This window comes from Limanda limanda, chromosome 15, assembly GCF_963576545.1.
Source record: "Limanda limanda chromosome 15, fLimLim1.1, whole genome shotgun sequence".
Lineage (NCBI taxonomy): Eukaryota > Metazoa > Chordata > Actinopteri > Pleuronectiformes > Pleuronectidae > Limanda > Limanda limanda.
In genome coordinates this window covers 4661690-4678726 of record NC_083650.1, presented here as the reverse complement: position 1 = coordinate 4678726, position 17037 = coordinate 4661690, and the positions used below count along the sequence as shown (strand labels likewise).

The 17037-nt window shown below is 44.3% G+C and overlaps 2 protein-coding genes across 2 annotated transcripts; one reads left to right on the top strand and one right to left on the bottom strand.

Annotated features, from left to right (window-relative positions):
* The first annotated feature begins 6831 nt into the window (after positions 1 to 6831).
* Positions 6832 to 8280, top strand: LOC133020979 (early growth response protein 2b-like). Its single transcript, XM_061087750.1, has 2 exons — positions 6832 to 7066; positions 7211 to 8280. Exons 1-2 carry the CDS (start codon positions 6832 to 6834, stop codon positions 8278 to 8280), a joined length of 1305 nt encoding a protein of 434 aa, XP_060943733.1.
* A 2415-nt stretch (positions 8281 to 10695) lies between these two features.
* On the bottom strand, positions 10696 to 13418 carry adob (2-aminoethanethiol (cysteamine) dioxygenase b). Its single transcript, XM_061086935.1, has one exon. It carries the CDS (start codon positions 13306 to 13308, stop codon positions 12571 to 12573), a length of 738 nt encoding a protein of 245 aa, XP_060942918.1. The 5' UTR covers positions 13309 to 13418; the 3' UTR covers positions 10696 to 12570.
* Between the last annotated feature and the right edge of the window lie 3619 nt (positions 13419 to 17037).

Sequence of the window (17037 nt, the reverse complement as noted above, 5' to 3'; positions counted from 1 at the left end):
TCTGTCAATTTTAAATATTTTTAATCTGCTGCAGTAAACTGAGTTAAAACTGAGAAAACTCTTTATTCACATTAATTACTAAATAAAAACACACAAACATGTTATACAAACATAATTTTTTTCCTGTGGATCCAGAGGACAGAGCGTCCAAATAATGACATAAATAAACAAATAAATTTGTTTTAGAATTCAAATAAAAAAGCACAAATTTTCAACAAAGATTTTTCAGTTTGACGTTTAAATAAAATTAAAAAACACACACAAAGGCACAGAACATACATTTAAATAAATTTCAACGTGAACACTGATTAAATTAAATAACAAACAAATAACAGTAAAGTATAAGATGATCTGATATATCTGTGCACTTTGTGTGTTTCAGGTTTACGAGGTGACCGCAGTAATCCATCTGGACCGTCCGCCCACTCAGCCCTGATGAGGAGGAGGGGGTTGCCCTTTCTGCTCTGGCAACCCCTTTAACACACACACAGTCACACACGCACACAGACACACACACACACAGACACACACACACACACACACACACACACACACACACACACACAAACACACACATGTTTTGTTGTGTCAGTAACAATGTGGCTTCGGCCATTTTACAGTTTTTAAATTATTCTGTGTTATTTCTGTGTCTGACATCCCAACATGTAATTTAGCATACAAACATGTAATGGGGTGTTTAGGGTAAGAACCAATTGTTCTGTCTTCTTCTACAACGTGGTCACGATATCTCGGCACTATGGCGGCGTTAATATGGCGTCTTTGTTTGGTTCAGTGTAAATAAGCAAAGTCAGCAGAACGCGGGGCCCTTTGTTTCAAAGAGACTTTCGTCTGTTGCCGAAACTCACAGAGGCTCAAAGTCCGAACAGGCCGGTCTCATCTTGGCATGAATCTGCGTCATGTCTGATTAAAAACCAAAACTTTGCAACCAAAATACGATTCAAAACTTTTATTTTACAACTTCAAATGCTCAAGGTTTAATTTGTGTCGGTGTAACAACTTTTTTGGTCTCCACCACCTTTCAGCTGCCGAACAATCCACAGTTTCCCCAGAGGAACCTTTAAAGGAACTCTCAGAATCAGGGTCTAATACACTTCTGACTTGGATATACATTTTCATTCAGATCCAGTGATTTTTATTTTTCTTTAACATTGTGAGATTTTTTTTACATTTTCCCTTATTTCTCAGAGAAAATGAATGAATCTTGAATTTTTTAGGGACTGGTATTTTTACTGTATTTATAATTTGGTGCGGATTTCCTCATCTTTGGTGAGGAAAAATCTGGATCTGGATCTAGTGAATCTAGTGTTGGTGGAGGTATGAGCTCTACTGAGTGAGGATTTAGTCTTGAACCATTTTAAAATCACCTCTAACACTGGTCACGTCTTTCAGAGGACAAAAATTAAAGTAAGGATCAAACTAGTGATGCATTCAGAGAAATCGGGACGTTACAGCACTGACGACGACGCGATGAAACATTATCAAAAATGATGTTTTTAAATGAACAAAAGCAGAAACACTGAGATAAATATGAATAAGTTTGCTGAGGACCGAGGAGAAACAGTGATTTAGATTTGTAATGACTAAACGGCTTTTAAAAATAAAGTTTAAGTTGTTTTTAAAGAGTGGATGTAGCAGTGAGCTGCTGTTAGCAGAAGACAAATCGAGGAAAAGAAAGTGAAAGACAGAAAACTGAGGTGTGAGAGGTCAAATATTTTGACGCTGCTCGTTGTTTGTTTCTGCAGCTCCAGTTTAATTTGACTGATGTTATACGAGAGGTCAAAGGTCACAGGAGACGAACTGATGTTCGAGACGCTCATGATGAAAACATCAACTCTGCTCACCTCACGAGTCAAACATCCCAGGTCCCTGCTGCAGAGAGAAATGTTTCTCCACTTTGGATTCTAGTGCCGGACATAATTATTTTTGATCTGTTTTCATCTTTATCATCATCATCACATCCCTGCTGTCGTGTTGGTGTGCTGAGCAGCAGCTGCCTTGCTCCAGGACGAGGCAGGGCTCTGCTGCTGACCCGGACACCTCCGGCCTCCCACGTCCCGTCACAGAAACATCTCTCTGCTGTCCGGAGAAAAATCCACTTCATTACCATAACAATTTTAACTGTGAGGGTGGAAGCAAAGTGAGGTGGGAACAATCGTATTGTTTCTCCCCCCCCACTCTCTCTCTCTCTCTCTCTCTCTCACTCTCTCTCTCTCTCTTTTTGTCATCGCCGGCCCACTCAGACCCCGGGTGACGATGACCCTTTCCGGGGCCGAGCCACAAACCCAGAGGAGCGGGTAACTCTGCGGTTGCACATGGTTTAGGTTTCGTTCACCTCAGGCTGCAGATCCTTCTCCTTTATATTTCTTTCTTTCTTTCTTTCTCTTTCTTTCTCCCTCTCTTTCGGTCTCTTTCTCCGTCCATCTCTTTGGGGAACGAGGAGGAGGAGGAGGCCCCAGTGGACGTGGTCTTGGTAGGACCCCTAACCGAGGTGCAGGAAGATTTCAGAGTGAGTTGTAAACCCACTTTTCTTATCTGGGACGTCCAGGCGGGAGAATCTATAGTTTCATATTTAGTTTTACAAAGAAAATTATGAATTTACTGAACAAATCACATTGTGTGACGTCAAAAAGATGAAAGATACAAGTGAAAAACGTGTATTTCTTTGTTTGAAAGATGATTTCTTTCCATGTGTCGTATGATAATCAACTTTTACATGAAATAATCCTTGTTTTATTCAGTAGTGTTGTGTTTATGAGCAGGAAAAATGTCCAGTACACTGAAATATCTGTAAACTGAGTGAAATTGGGTCTTTTCGTCATAAAATTCTACGACACAAACGTCAAGAAGTTTCTTCAGGACGCAAACGATTTCTGTTTCTGAGAGAAACATTCAAAGTGTTTTCATGTGTTTCACGTCTGTTTTCTGGATCAGAAACTGCAAAAGAACTGAATCAGCTCTTTTCATTCTTTCTGTTTTTTATGGCGAATTGTAGATATTTGATTAAACATAAAGATTCAATGATTTTTCAATTAATTTATCAGTTGATTCAATCATTGCTGCTACTATTCATCAACAGAAAAATATCTCTTGGTTCTTTGGGCAAAACATTTCAATCTCTGGAAAACATTCTGCCTCAATATCAACAAAAAGATTTATTGATTATTTAACCCGAGAGAATATTCAGCAGATCGATCTATGTTGAAAATAAAAGTTCTCTACAGCTTTCATTGGATCTTTTGCTAATTTATTTTCTTCATGAAATGTCATGTAAGTGTATAAATTGTTTTAATTTAATGTTTCCCCAGGAAGTAGAAAATCTGAGATTTCCTGCTGTGACTGAGCTCAAACATGAATCCAACATGGAAACAAAACACAGAAAACCCACAGTATTTTTGTGGTTGCGGTGTCATTGTTGTTTCCGTTGTTATACACATTGTTATACAACATAAAATAAAATAAAATAATAATAAAAAAAGATAGCCTTTACTTTGATTCCTATTTTATTGAATCATCCTGACATGACACACGTATATTTTTCAATCAATCATGCGTCAGAACGACAGAAAGTGCAGCTTCACTCTTCGTCTGGTTCTTTATGAAATGTGTGATTTTTGAAGCTAATTATCCTGAGATCAGTGGACGAGCTCAGCCTGGAACCGACGACACTTTCTGCTCCCACAGATAATGATGGAGGGATTCACTGCGGCTCATTGATGTGTCTGTCTATTATCCCACACTCAGCAGTCAATACATTTCCCATGAATATGCAATCGCTTCCACTGATTGTCGGTGAGGTCATCTTCCCCCGAAACCTCCAAAACCTCTAAACCAGAACTCACCCACCGGCCCGTCGAGAGGTTTATTCCTGAAATGACAAACAAGAAATGTTTTATTCATCAACTGCATGTCTAAACAGGTTAACTTGAAATAATTGAATTACACCTCAAGTTAAATCTTAAGGTTTCCTGAGGAATCTTTCATTAAACGTTCATTTCTCCTCTTTCATGACTGAACTCTGAGTTTAAATCCAGATTTCCCATTGCTTTCTCTGCAGGAAAATCCAGGATTGAGTCATCAGCTGTTTTAAAAAGAGACGCCTACAGTGGTGACAGAACATTCACGTGATTTATGGCGTTTATTTGAAGTCTCAGCGTCCTTTGTTGAACATTCAGTCTGAGTCTGGTCGCGTCTTTCAGAGGACGAGGATTCGTTTATTCAGAAAGTGTCTCTTTGTTTTTCTCCTGAGAAAATTTAATTCTTTGCTTTAGTCAAAGTAAAGATGAAACTAGTGATTGAGAGAAATCAGGACATTACATCAACGAAGACCATGTGATGGAAGGAAATCCGTTGTGAAACGTTAAAAAAACTGATGTTTTTAAATGAACAAAAGCAGAAACACTGAGATAAATGTGAGAAGTGGATGTAGCAGCTAGCCGCAGTTAGCAGGAGTCACATGGGGGAAGTGAAATACAGAAAACCGAGGTGTGAGAGGTCAAATATCTTAAAGCTGCTCATTGTTCGTTTCTGCTGCTGTAGTTTAATGTGACTGAGGGGATTCAAGAGGTCAAAGGTCATACGATTTGCAGATGACGACTGCATTAAAACCAAACTTCAATGTGGAGAAAGAAACAAACATTAAATGGTTTTGTTGGTTTTCGTCGTCGCTCAGATTCAGAATTGGAAAGGAGGCAGCGAGCAGGCCCGACTCGACCCGCGCGTCGTTCCAGGGCCAAGACAAAGATCCATATTAACAAAAACGGCATGTGACAGATGATTAATCGGCGTGGTGGGGTCTGCCGAGCCGCCGGACCCCCGGCTGACACCCAGAGCCACCAAACACAAAACCAGGAACCCCCAAGAGCCTCAGCGGCCCGAAGGAGCGTGGGCGAAGGGTGGAAGCAGGGCACCGTCCCCACGGAGCAGTGTGTGTGTGCGTGTTAGTGTGTGTGTGTGTTAGTGTGTGTGTGTTAGTGTGTGAGTATGTGTGAGGTTGTGTGTGTGTGTGTGTGTGTGTATGTGTGTGTGAGAGAGTGTGTGTGTGAGTGTGGAAAAAGAAAGATTTATTTGTGGGTTTTTGTTCGACAGATTCTGACAGACAAAGTGTGTGTGTGTTATTATGTGTGTGTGTGTGTGTGGGTTAGTGTGTATCTATATGTTAAAAAGAGAGAAAGAGAGTGTGTGTGTGTGTGTATGTGAGTGTGTGTTTGTGTGGGAGTGTTCATGAGTTGAAGCGCCAGAAAGAGTGTGTGTTTCCTCAGTGTGTGCATGTGTTTTCGTGTTTGTGTGTGCGTGTGTGTGCGACACACCAAACCCCCATCTGCCACAGGGTGGGCGGTTCGCCACACAACGACAATACACACCAACATTTTTGTATCAGTGGGCGTTCAAAAGGCTCAGAGAGCTGCCGTCCTCCTGCTCGTCTCCACAGCTCCGAGATCAGCAGAAGCTTCATCTACGCTCAGATTAAACAGAATCTAAATCTTGAGTTCAGTCTCAAACGTCTGTAACAGCCGATGAAATCCTGTCAACGCTTTGTTCAGATGTCAGATTCATTTTTATCCCAGAAAACTAGAATGAAAAATAAAGTCATAAAAGCTTTAAATCAACGAGGATCAGCAACAGCATCCACACAGAGCCAGTGAGAACCAGTTTACATCAAACACCATGGGAAGATAATTTAATCATCGATTGGTTCTAATGGGCCACAAGCAGAATGTTGTTGGTTTGACTCCCAGTTGTTTGTTTGACTGTAAGTGTGACTGGTTGCTTGTCTCTATGTCGGTCCTGGGATGTGTCCTGACTCAGTTGGGATTTGACCAAGCAACCCTCAAAGTAAAAGCATCACAGACAAAGGATGGATGGATTTATGATACAGAACATTAAACAGGGCCGAGGTCTCATCAGAGGATTACACAAAAGCCAGATTATCATGAAAGTTGATGGAAGGATGTTTTATGAGTCAGGAGAGATTCAACTTTGGAGCTGATCTGCATCCAGGGTTTTTATCACTTTCTTTAAACATTTCCAAATGTTTTATAGATTTCAGAAGACTTAATGAATCATGCGTTAGAAATCGTTTAGAGGACGGATATCTATGAGTGTGTTTTAGTGCAGATCAAATTCAAAGGACTGTGGAGACGAGTGGTGCTCTATTTCAAATTTGAAGGGAAGTTTGAATGAAAACAGTCAAAATGTGTTTTAAATATGGTTTTGTCTTTTCAAACGCTCATCTTAACTATGTGTGTGTTTAATAGGATGAATTCTGAATGTGAATATTAAACATGGGAAGTGGATTTCATTTGAACCTCATTAACACCTAAAGACTAAATGATACACAGGTTGATTTTCTCACTCGGTGATGAAATTCTCTCAGTAATCGATGCATCAAAAGCGAATCTGCTCCTGACAGAGAGGAGAGCAGAGGAGTCAGTGTGTGGGATCATCACCAGTGTGTCCGGATATTCTCCTCATGGAGCTGCTCGCACCGGAGGAACCTTTTATGGACACAGAGACACCGGAACTGATGATTTAATTTCCCCTCACAGGAGGAGAGAGAGCAGCACGTGCTCAAGTCAAATCATGAAATCAGATCCGTGCGCTGGATGGGATTTGATTTAGGATTTAAACTCAAACATGTGATTTTTCACTGGTCCCACGTTTCGTCACGATCTGCTGCTCCAGACCTATTCCTGGAGTCCCCTCTTTTCTTTTTTGTCATAACCCAAGTCCATATTTGTTGAATGACGCAACGGGACACAGAGAGATCCCCTTTAAAACCGTGGAGCGGCATCAGGAGGATGATAGTTCATCATGTTGGAGTCAGTGAGGCAGCAGGTTTATAAACAACTGAACCAGGCTGATCCGAGTCTCCAGGACACAATGAGCGCAAAGTTAGTGGACGAGGTTCCTGCGTGTCTCAGGGTCGTGGGCAATTTATTGAATAAAGATGTTTACGTGGCGGAGGGAGAGTTGAGCTCACACAGCTCCGTGGTTTTTAAAGAGGAGGTCGAGGAGCATGATGGGGAACCTGGTGATGATGGAGGCGGTAAGAATCTGCTCTGAGGATAGTTTAAAAAAAGATGATTCAGGGAAGATTTGTGCGTAAAATGCGATCCATGTCATGAAAAGCTAAGCATGATCATTTGTATGACTGTGTTTCTAACTGGCTGTGTTTCCCCACGTGTTCCAGGTGATCTTCTGCTGGACGACAGGAGCGCTTCACCTGAGCTGCAGCTCCACGGGGACTTGGCGCAGTACGTGGCCACTTTACGCACGCACCCTTTGGCGTTTTCTGGGAAGTTCTCGGTGGAGTCCCGAGCTGCAGGGGGACCGTGGACACCCGGGGACATCATCAACGTGGTCTGCGCTGACCTCGTGTCCCCTGACCCGACCACCGAGCCCGGGTCGACCCCAGCATCTCCCGGTCTTTACGCAGGAGGAGGGGGAGAGGCCGTGGACATGGCGCACGGTCAGCCGGACATCAGCCACATGTACGCGCCCCCTCACCCCCACTCTCACCCTCACTCTCATCCACATTCACACCCGCACCCCCACCCGCACCCCCACCCGGCTCCTTCCTACTCGTGCAGCGCAGACATGTACCCAGACCAGCCCTCGGGTGGATACTACCACGCGCCTCCGTCCTACAGCTCTGGGCCCAAACCCTCCGTGGACGGGTCCGCGCTGCTCTCCATCCTGCCGGAGTACGGGGGCTTTTACCCGCAGAGCTGCCAGAGAGACCTCCAGGGGGGCTTCCCCGAGAGGAAATCCCTCCCGTACCCTCTGGACTCCCTCAGGATGCCTCCGCCTCTCACGCCTCTCAACACCATCAGGAACTTTACGCACGGTGCGCCCTCGCCGGCCTCCGATGGGCCACTGGCCGCCGCCTTCCCCAGCCACCAGAACCTCCCTCTGAGGCCCATCATGAGACCCAGGAAGTACCCGAACCGGCCCAGCAAGACCCCGGTGCACCAGAGGCCGTACCCGTGCCCGGCGGGGGGCTGCGACCGCAGGTTCTCCAGGTCGGACGAGCTGAGCCGGCACCTGCGCATCCACACGGGCCACAAGCCCTTCCAGTGCCGCATCTGCATGCGCAACTTCAGCCGCAGCGACCACCTCACCACGCACATCCGCACGCACACCGGGGAGAAACCCTTCTCCTGTGACCAGTGCGGGAGGAAGTTCGCCCGGAGCGACGAGAGGAGGCGACACATGAAGATCCACCTGCGGCAGAAAGAGAAGAAAACCTCTGCGTCCTAATCTCTGGCCCTCGGGTTCCTCTGGTCCTCGGGTCCTCTGGTCCCCTGGCCCTCGGGTTCCTCTGGTCCTCCGGTCCTCGGGTCCTCGGGTCCTCGGGTCCCCTGGACCCCTGGTCCCCTGGTCCTCTGGTCCTCGGGTCCTCGGGTCCGCGGGTACTTTGGTCTCCTGGCCCTCGGGTTCCTCTGGTCCTCGGGTCCTCGGGTCCTCTGGTCCCCTGGTCCCCTGGTCCTCGGGTCCTCTGGTCCTCGGGTCCTCTGGTCCTCGGGTCCGCGGGTTCCTCTGGTCCTCGGGTCCTCTGGTTCCCCTGGTCCTCGGGTCCTCGGGTCCTGTGGTCCTCTGGTCCCCTGGTCCTCTGTGTGAGCCACATCTGGTCAGAACACAAACTTTAACAGGTGGTTTATTGTTCTCAGAAGAAAGTTGTTTGAAATCCTAAATCAGGGAGAATCAGACTTATTTATCATAGTGATGCAGAATATGGATTTTCCTCCACGGTCAAAAACTGAACATTTGTGGCTTAAATTCAGTGAAATCTAGATTTTGAAAGACAGGTGGTGCCAGGACTCTGTGGCAAGGCATCTCTCAGGGATTCAACCTCACTTCAGACCAAGATCCTGCAGATGAGTGGGATTCAGGAGGGTTTTCAACTCGATTCCATAAATAAAAAGTTTCACTTAAAAACTGCCAATTCTAATTTAATTGAAACCAATCCTCTCCTCTATTAAGATTGAATGAATATGAACTTTTTTAAAGATAAACATTATTTTCTACTGTTGTGAGGATAAAGATATAAAGTCATTCATGTTTTAAAGTGTTGTTCTTTGCCAAAATGACGCCCCTTTTGGTTCATTATCAATTCAGAGACTAAAACGATGACATCATAAGCTGTCGACACGGTTCACAACACAGACTGTAAATAAAGATGGACGACATGACGTCATAAACCCTCCTCCTCCATGTTAGCAGATAGGACATGGACCAAACTAAAAGTAAAAGTTAAATAAATGTTTTTCAAAGATGGTTTCTGTTCATTTCAGGTTGTTCTTATCACACTGATGTTTGCTCAAGTGTTTATGTTTCAGATTTTTTTTTGTATTAGTTATATGATGATATAAAAACAAGCTAAGACGTCATGAATCATGATTGACAGATGTAACTAGCTGAGGATTGGTTGAGGATATGTGTGGGTGGGACTCGATCCGTTCTGCACAAACTCCGACTGCAAATTATGTCACTACCACAAGATGGCAGCATTTGTATGTGAGATATTTTGGCTTCATTTTTGCATGATGGAGGAAGTGGAGTTGGCATTTTTAATTTGCAATCTATGGTTCCAGATGAGAATCCACTTCCTGTATAAGATCTAATTTATTTATTTTTGACTGAAATGCTCATAAGTTGGAGTGTGAACAAGTTAATGGAGGAGCGTCTGTGAAAATGTCGTTGGCTGGATATAGCAAAGTATTTTATTAAAGAAAATCTTGTTTTCCATGATAATAGAATTTCATTTACACCTGATGAAGAGTTGACTCGGGTGTTTTTATCATCACTAAACATAAAACGTTACCTGGTTCTGGTTTCATGAGAGTGCTGCCTGATAATCTGTTAGGTTCTGGACAGATGCTTTTATTTTGGTAAGAGACAGAGAGAGAGAGAGAGAGAGAGAGAGAGAGAGAGAGAGAGAGAGAGAGAGAGAGAGAGAGAGAGAGAGAGAGAGAGAGTGTTCTGGTTTTGTGTTTTGTAACTTTTATGAAAACAAGTCAAGCTCTTCTGCTCGACCGCTGCTTCTTGAAATAAATGTTATGCTCAGTTGCTGCTCTCACTTCGGTTTGTGACACACACAATCAAACTCTTTATAAATACAGACGTAGACTCTGGGTCTGAAAGTGAAGCCACTGCAGAAGTGTCTCAAACCTGTATTGTGTGTAATGACCAGCAGAGGGCGTCTCCACTAGTTATTTCTATAGAAGTCTATGAGAAAATGACTCTACCTCTCACTTTATAACGTCAGTAAACATTTTTCCTACGGAGTTTGTGTCTCAATCTCTAGTTTCAAGTCTTCTTCAATACAGATGATGTTCATTTTAGTAAATTATGATAATTCAGAGTCAAATAGAAGATAAAGTACTGTCTGCATTAGGTGTCTGGCTGCAGTACAGGTCATAATCCCTCCTCCTTGTTAGCAGATGGGACATGGACCAAAGTTCAAAGTAGATGTTAAATAAATGTTTGTCAAAGATGGTTCCTGTCATTTTAGGTCGTTGTTATCAAACTGAAGTGTTCATGTTTCTTATCAGTTTAGTTTTAATGAGTTAAAAACAGACGTCATGATTGACAGCTGGGACTTACTCCTGATTGGCTGAGACACTTCCCTGCTCATGTAACTTTGAGATGAATTAAGGAGACGACGAGTTTAAGCAAAATAAACAACACGCTTTATATGAACAGAGAAAATCTTCATGGCAGAAACATCGATACAGAATCAGATTCTCGGGTCTGATTTAAAGAGCTGATTAAAGGACCTGTCGTCTGCGATCCAACATTCAGAACATACGTCTTCAGTGTTCACAAATTCAATCATGCAGCAACTCTTGATACTTTTTCACCAATTTTCAAAAATAGAGTAGAATATAAGATTAATCATTTCTCATTTCAAAGTCTCGTTCTCCTACATTTCAGGAGCTGAACTCTTCACGTGGCTCTAAGTGCTTCTGTCACGTTTCACTGCACCTTCATATTATTTCACTTTTAAGTGCTGAATTTTTAGTAGCAGATTTGTTCAGCAGTTTGTTTCAATTATAATAAATCACACCCTCAAGCTGTATTCAGACCTGAAGTCTAGACAAGTTCCTGAAATGTTCTGGAGGTTCTGTGTGTGAGAACAAATGTCTGAGTCAGTGTCTCTGGCCCTTTTCTGGAACTTTTCCTGCAGCCTCGAATGTCTTGAAAATCCACGGACGTGAAACTGGAAGAATACAAATATCTCAGGATGAAGAAGAGGAGGAGCCGTGCACGCAGAAGATGAAGACGTCGACTTGGATTCCAGAGCTTTGGTGAGAAGGACCAACAGACAATATTCTCCAGATATTTCACATCTGAAAACAGCTTCACAATCTCCTCGAATGTCTGATTAAATCCAAAACCTCAAGCTGTGACATGAACAGCTTCTTATTCGGACTTCTCTGACGCTGGAGCTCAAGCGAACAGTGAAAACGTCTCTTTTCAAACGTGGGAACTTAGTGCACATCTTTACAAACAATCAGTCAGCGAATCACAAACAGTCCTGAGGAGCAAACTCTCGAGGCCTAATCACAAGAAAACCTGCAGCTTCAGATGATTTTCTGTCATAACTAAAGAATAAACCTGAAGATTCACACGTTTTTTTTTCAATCTGACAAACAGGACAAAACCATAAGCAGGAAGACGATTAAAACACATGGACGCCTTAACCTCAGTGGTCCAGGGCAATGTCCACCAGCAGCAGGGACATTTCAGGTCAGAGCAGGTTAATGCTGCGTTCAGGTGCAGTCACACGTCTGGAAATCCCAGAAAAATTGATAATTAACCATATAATTCAGTGTTCTTTCATGGAGGACGTCCCTAGATTTTACAGCAACTCTTTCATTGAGTTTCCTCTGAATTTGGTTGGAATACAAACTTGAAGCAGCGACCTCTGACCTCCGACTCTTCTTGAACGCAGCACCAGGCCCCTGCACATCATCAATCTTTCAGTTCTTGGCATCAATAATACTCTCAAGGGTCTTTTTTATGATTATTTTGTTTGTACATAGTCGTCTGCTCAAAGTCCAATTTTGGGGGCTTTTCTGTTTTTGAACCCTTTAACCTAAAGATGAAACATCTCTTCAGTTTCATGGAATCAAACCGGATCCAGGACAGAGGTGTGTGTGTGTTAGTTAAACTGAGTTTTAGCTGCTCCTCAACTCAGAGGCGGAACTGTTTTCTAACTGAATTATTCATGAAAGAGAAAAACCTAATGAAAATGGTTTGATTCCCTTTCTGATGGAGGAGGTTAGAGGAGCATCAGAAGCTGATGGAGGAAACTCTCAAATGTGATTATAAATTTAATTCAATTCTATCTTTGCAGCACCGACCCCCCCAGGTCCCAAGCTGTTTCCTCCACCTGCACCGATACATTCATGTGGTGTTGACCCTCAGTCTGGCCTGGCACGGCCCGGCACGGCTCCACATGCTCCACACACATGGATTAGCCCCAGTTTGTCCGAGGTCACTGAACCAGACCAGGCCGAGAGAAGAGGACGTTATTCGGCCGGATCAGAGGGAGACCTCCGGGCCCGGGTACGGTTCTCCTCCGCACCAGAAATCCGGCGGCTGTGAGATCTCCATGAGCCAGAGCTCCTTCTCCTTCGGCCCCGCGGGATCCGCCTCCAGGACCCGGTAGTAGTGGCAGTCCCGGCCGTCGTCCGGGTCGTACGGCGGGGCCAGGATGTCCATGAACGCCGTGGGTCCGTCCACCGCGTCGATCTGGTGGAGGTTGTCCCGGTCGGGGGAGAGGACGCAGGGCCCGCACTCCTCCGTGAACTCCCCGGTGGAGCGGAGCACGGAGCGCCGCAGGGAGCCCACCTGGGCCGGGGCCGGGTTCGGCTCCAGCCGGTCGAAGCAGCGGATCCGGACCTTCCCGTACAGGACCTTCAGGACCCCGTGCATCTCCGGGTGGTCGTGCAGCGGGATGGAGGCTCCGCTCTTCAGCAGAAACACCCCCATGCTGAAGTGGTCCGTCTCGCAAATGTGCATGTATGTGACCGGCGGAGCTCCGTGGGGGTAGGGCAGCACCGGGGCCACACCGGGCGGACTGTCCTCGGCTCTCCGCGGGGCGAGCTGTAGGTCCCCGGCTCGCACTTCCGTCATCAGGGTCTGGAGCTTCCCGAGGTTCTCCAGGAAACTCTTCCCGGCGTCGGGCCCTCCGACCTGGGGCGGGCTGCGGAACGTGACGAGGGCCTGGCGGGCGATTCTCTGGACGATGGAGCTCATGTCGCTGTCACCTGGCATCATACCGGAGGAGGAACGACTCTGCCCCGGCACCAGCGACTCCACCGACCGCTGGTTAGCTTAGCACTGCTGCTAGCTGCACAGATCGTCTAGTGGAGAGATGACTCACTCCGCGGTCCAAGCGTTCTTGAAGGTGGTGACCCTTTATATACAGTCTATGGTGGTGACACACACACACGCACACACACACTGGGAAAGAAACATTACCTTAAAAGAATCAGTGCTCTTCACATGTATATAAACAGCTGCTATTATGTGTTTATATAATCTATATTAATCCTGCAGACAGAACAGGTCAAACAGGCTCAGGCCCGGGTACCTGGAGGCGGTTAATACTTATTGTTGTTGGAAAGTCAAAATAAAGTGACGACAAATACACGTACAACCAAAAAGACACAGATTTACCACACAGACACACAAAACTATTTCAAAGAGACTCAACAATGACAAAAACAGACAAGTCACAAGGAAAAATAGACTTAAAAACATCAGAAAGAGATCAAAGAAGAAAATAAATGAATGAAAATCGATATGAGTGATTCATAGTTTTTTCATGTGCACAATCGATGTAAACCTAACAGGTTAACAAGTATTTTATAAGTATTTTGATACAAAATATGAATAATTTCTCCACAAACCTATCATATACAAATTAGCAAATGCTATAAAATATGTATTAAAATGATTATGAATAGTCAGTGATAAAAATGTGTCCAACATATATGAAATAGTTCAGGGTTAATTTATGTTTTAGTTGATATAGACACATAGCTGATTTTCAGAAGACATTCAGAAATGAGAGCGGAGTAACACATCAGTGTTTTTTTCTCCTCTTCGATCAGTTTATCGCCACGCTCATTGGTCCACACGGTTGTTTTGATGAGTTTTTTTAGTTGTGAACTGAGGATGTTTTATATTGTAATGAATCCCTTCAGAGATGAAACATTTGTGAGAATCTGCAGATTTTTACTCTTCCATTAGTGACCTTCTGCCAAACACGTCCGCACCACGCTGCTCTTCTCACGTTACACTTGGTGCATTGTGGGAAATGTAGGCAGCTCGTTGATCCCTGCTGAACTGACTAACACAGCCTCATGTGGAATTTAAAAAAGGACCAATGACTGTATATAAAGATGACCAGTGACTGTATATAAAGACGATCAGTGACTGTATATAAAGATGACCAGTTACTGTATATATGTGACGGTCTGTGCTTGTACTGCTGCTCTTTTCACTCATCTCTCATGACTCAGGCTTGGTAGAACAATTAAACTTTATTCTCTGTAATCACAAATGGAACACAATCATTCGGTGTAGTGGAAACTGCAACTCTCTGACACGTGATCGTATAGATTTGCCTTAAACTACTATAAACAAACATACCTGTAATCACAAATGGAACACAATCATCTATAAAAGAAAAGTTACAAAAAATGCATATTATTAAACACTAAATTAACCATAATTAACTAAAACACTGACAGACAGAAGGGACACAACTTACTCGGTGTAGTGGAAACTGCATCTGAAGGAAAAAAAGAGGTTTTCTCCCGCTAATCCCCACTAATCCCCGGAAGTTCCTGTTGTGGCCCTTCAAAATAAAATAAACACGGCAAAATAAAAGAAATACACAAAAAACAATGACTGCAGTTCCAAGTTGAACAGGATTTTAACAATTAACATATTTACCCCGTTACATACACCCCCCTAAAATTCTGTTCAACCCCAGACAAATCCTGAGCATTATCCAAACAACAATAGAAAAGAAAAAAAAAAAAATTTGGAGCTACTTTAAGTGAAACCAAATCACTGATGTCAAATACAGTCGATACAAATCCTCCTGGAAGGAGCGTAAAAGGATAGGGAGGTACCAAGCCCAATACCTTTAACAGACTAGTAGAAGATGCCATTTACATCTCCTGAACATCACACTCAAGGCAATACACATTACATACTCCAAATTTACAAAAAATACAAATACTAGTTGGACATTACCAACACAAAACTGGAATGAAAAAAAAAAATCCTTGTTTAAACCTCGTCTAAACCTCAAATAGTCTATGGAAGAATGCAAAAACAGGATTTGAAACAGGGAAGGTATTCTCAACCTTGTGTGACATCTTATGAATCAGCTTTTTAGGAGGTCTAATGTGTCTCCCATATCTGCTTGTAACTAAACCCTCAAGGCCTGTATGAACACTATCAGGCTGTGTGCAAATAGCAGGGTTCTCATCAACATCATCTGTTGGAATTAACTGAGACACGCTAACTGAGTTTGGATCAGGTAAGTGAGCTTCACTGACGGGGTCTGGATCTGATAAGTGAGCTACACTGACAGGGTCTGGATCTGGTAAGTGATCTACACTGACGGGGTCTGAATCTGGTGAGTCAACTACACTGACAGGGTCTGGAGAGTCAACCACACTGACAGGATCTGGGTCTGGTGAGTCAACTACACTGACAGGATCTGGGTCTGGTGAGTCCATAAGCCAGTCCATAGTCCGGTTGTAGCCATCCACATTGTTCCTTTCCTCGGAGCCTTGACCACTTCCACATGCCACATCCCCGTCATCTGAGTCGATAAGGGAAGCAGGAGTTTCAGGCACATCCAAGGTAAGAAAGTCAACTGGGAGAAGGAGGTTCCGGTGCACAACTCTCTCTTTGTCAGTTAGAGCATCTCTTATCCTGTACACGTTGATTCCTGACCTCACCGACACAACATCATATGGTGTAGAGTCCCATTTGTCAGCGAGCTTCCTCTTGCCTCTTTCACCACGGTTGGCCAGCAAAACTCGATCACCCACAGCCAGTGGAGAGCCTTTGACTTTGCGGTTATACAGCCTGGCGTGACGTGCTTGCTCATCAAAGCTGTGTTTCCGAGCCATCCGCGATGCTTCAGACAAGTCCTGCTTCAACCGAGAGACAAACTCATTCTGGCAGATCACTTTGTCATCCTGTAACACATACTGGAACATGATATCGATAAGAAGACGTGGAACCCGTCCGAATGTGAGATAAAATGGGGCAAAGCCGGTTGTCTCATGTATCGTACAGTTGTAGCAAAAAGTGAGCGTCCGCAACACCTGGGGCCATCTGGCTTTTGCTACTGGGGGAAGAGTTCTTAACATGTTCCCGAGGGTCCTGTTAAAGCGTTCTGTGACACCATTACCCATCGGGTGGTAAGGTGTGGTGTGAGACTTCCGCACCCCTGCCATCTCCAAAAGTTCCTTCAGGAGCTTACTCTCAAAGTTGGCACCTTGATCTGAGTGAATCCTCTTGGGAAAGCCATAGACACAGAAGAAGTCATCCCACAATCGGCGTGCAACGTGTTTCGCAGATTGACTTTGACAGGGGAAGGCGTGTGCCATTTTAGAGAAGTGGTCAGTGATGACCAAAACATCAACGGTTTTCTTGTCACTCAGTTCAGCGGTCCAGAAGTCAATGCACACCAGTTCAATTGGTTCAGATGTCTGAATGCTTTCAAGAGGTGCACGGCCTTCAGGTTCAAGGGTCTTGCCAACTACACATCTCTCACATCGACGTACATGGTTAATTATGTCTCTTTCCATTCCGATCCAGAAAAACCTCTCCCTGGCGAGGGAAAGGGTTCGTGCACGGCCCTGATGACCAGCATTGTCGTGGAGCCCAAGGAGAATCTGAGACTTAAGGCCATCTGGCACAATGAACTGGGACAGCTTCTTGTTCAGCCGGTTATCTTTTCTTAGCCTGTAC

Bases quoted from the DNA above. Each gene is read 5' to 3' on its own strand.
- LOC133020979 (XM_061087750.1), top strand. From the start codon at position 6,832: ATGTTGGAGTCAGTGAGGCAGCAGGTTTATAAACAACTGAACCAGGCT. The intron at 7,067-7,210 runs GTAAGAATCTGC...CACGTGTTCCAG, and splicing joins ACCTGGTGATGATGGAGGCG to GTGATCTTCTGCTGGACGAC.
- adob (XM_061086935.1), bottom strand. From the start codon at position 13,308: ATGATGCCAGGTGACAGCGACATGAGCTCCATCGTCCAGAGAATCGCC.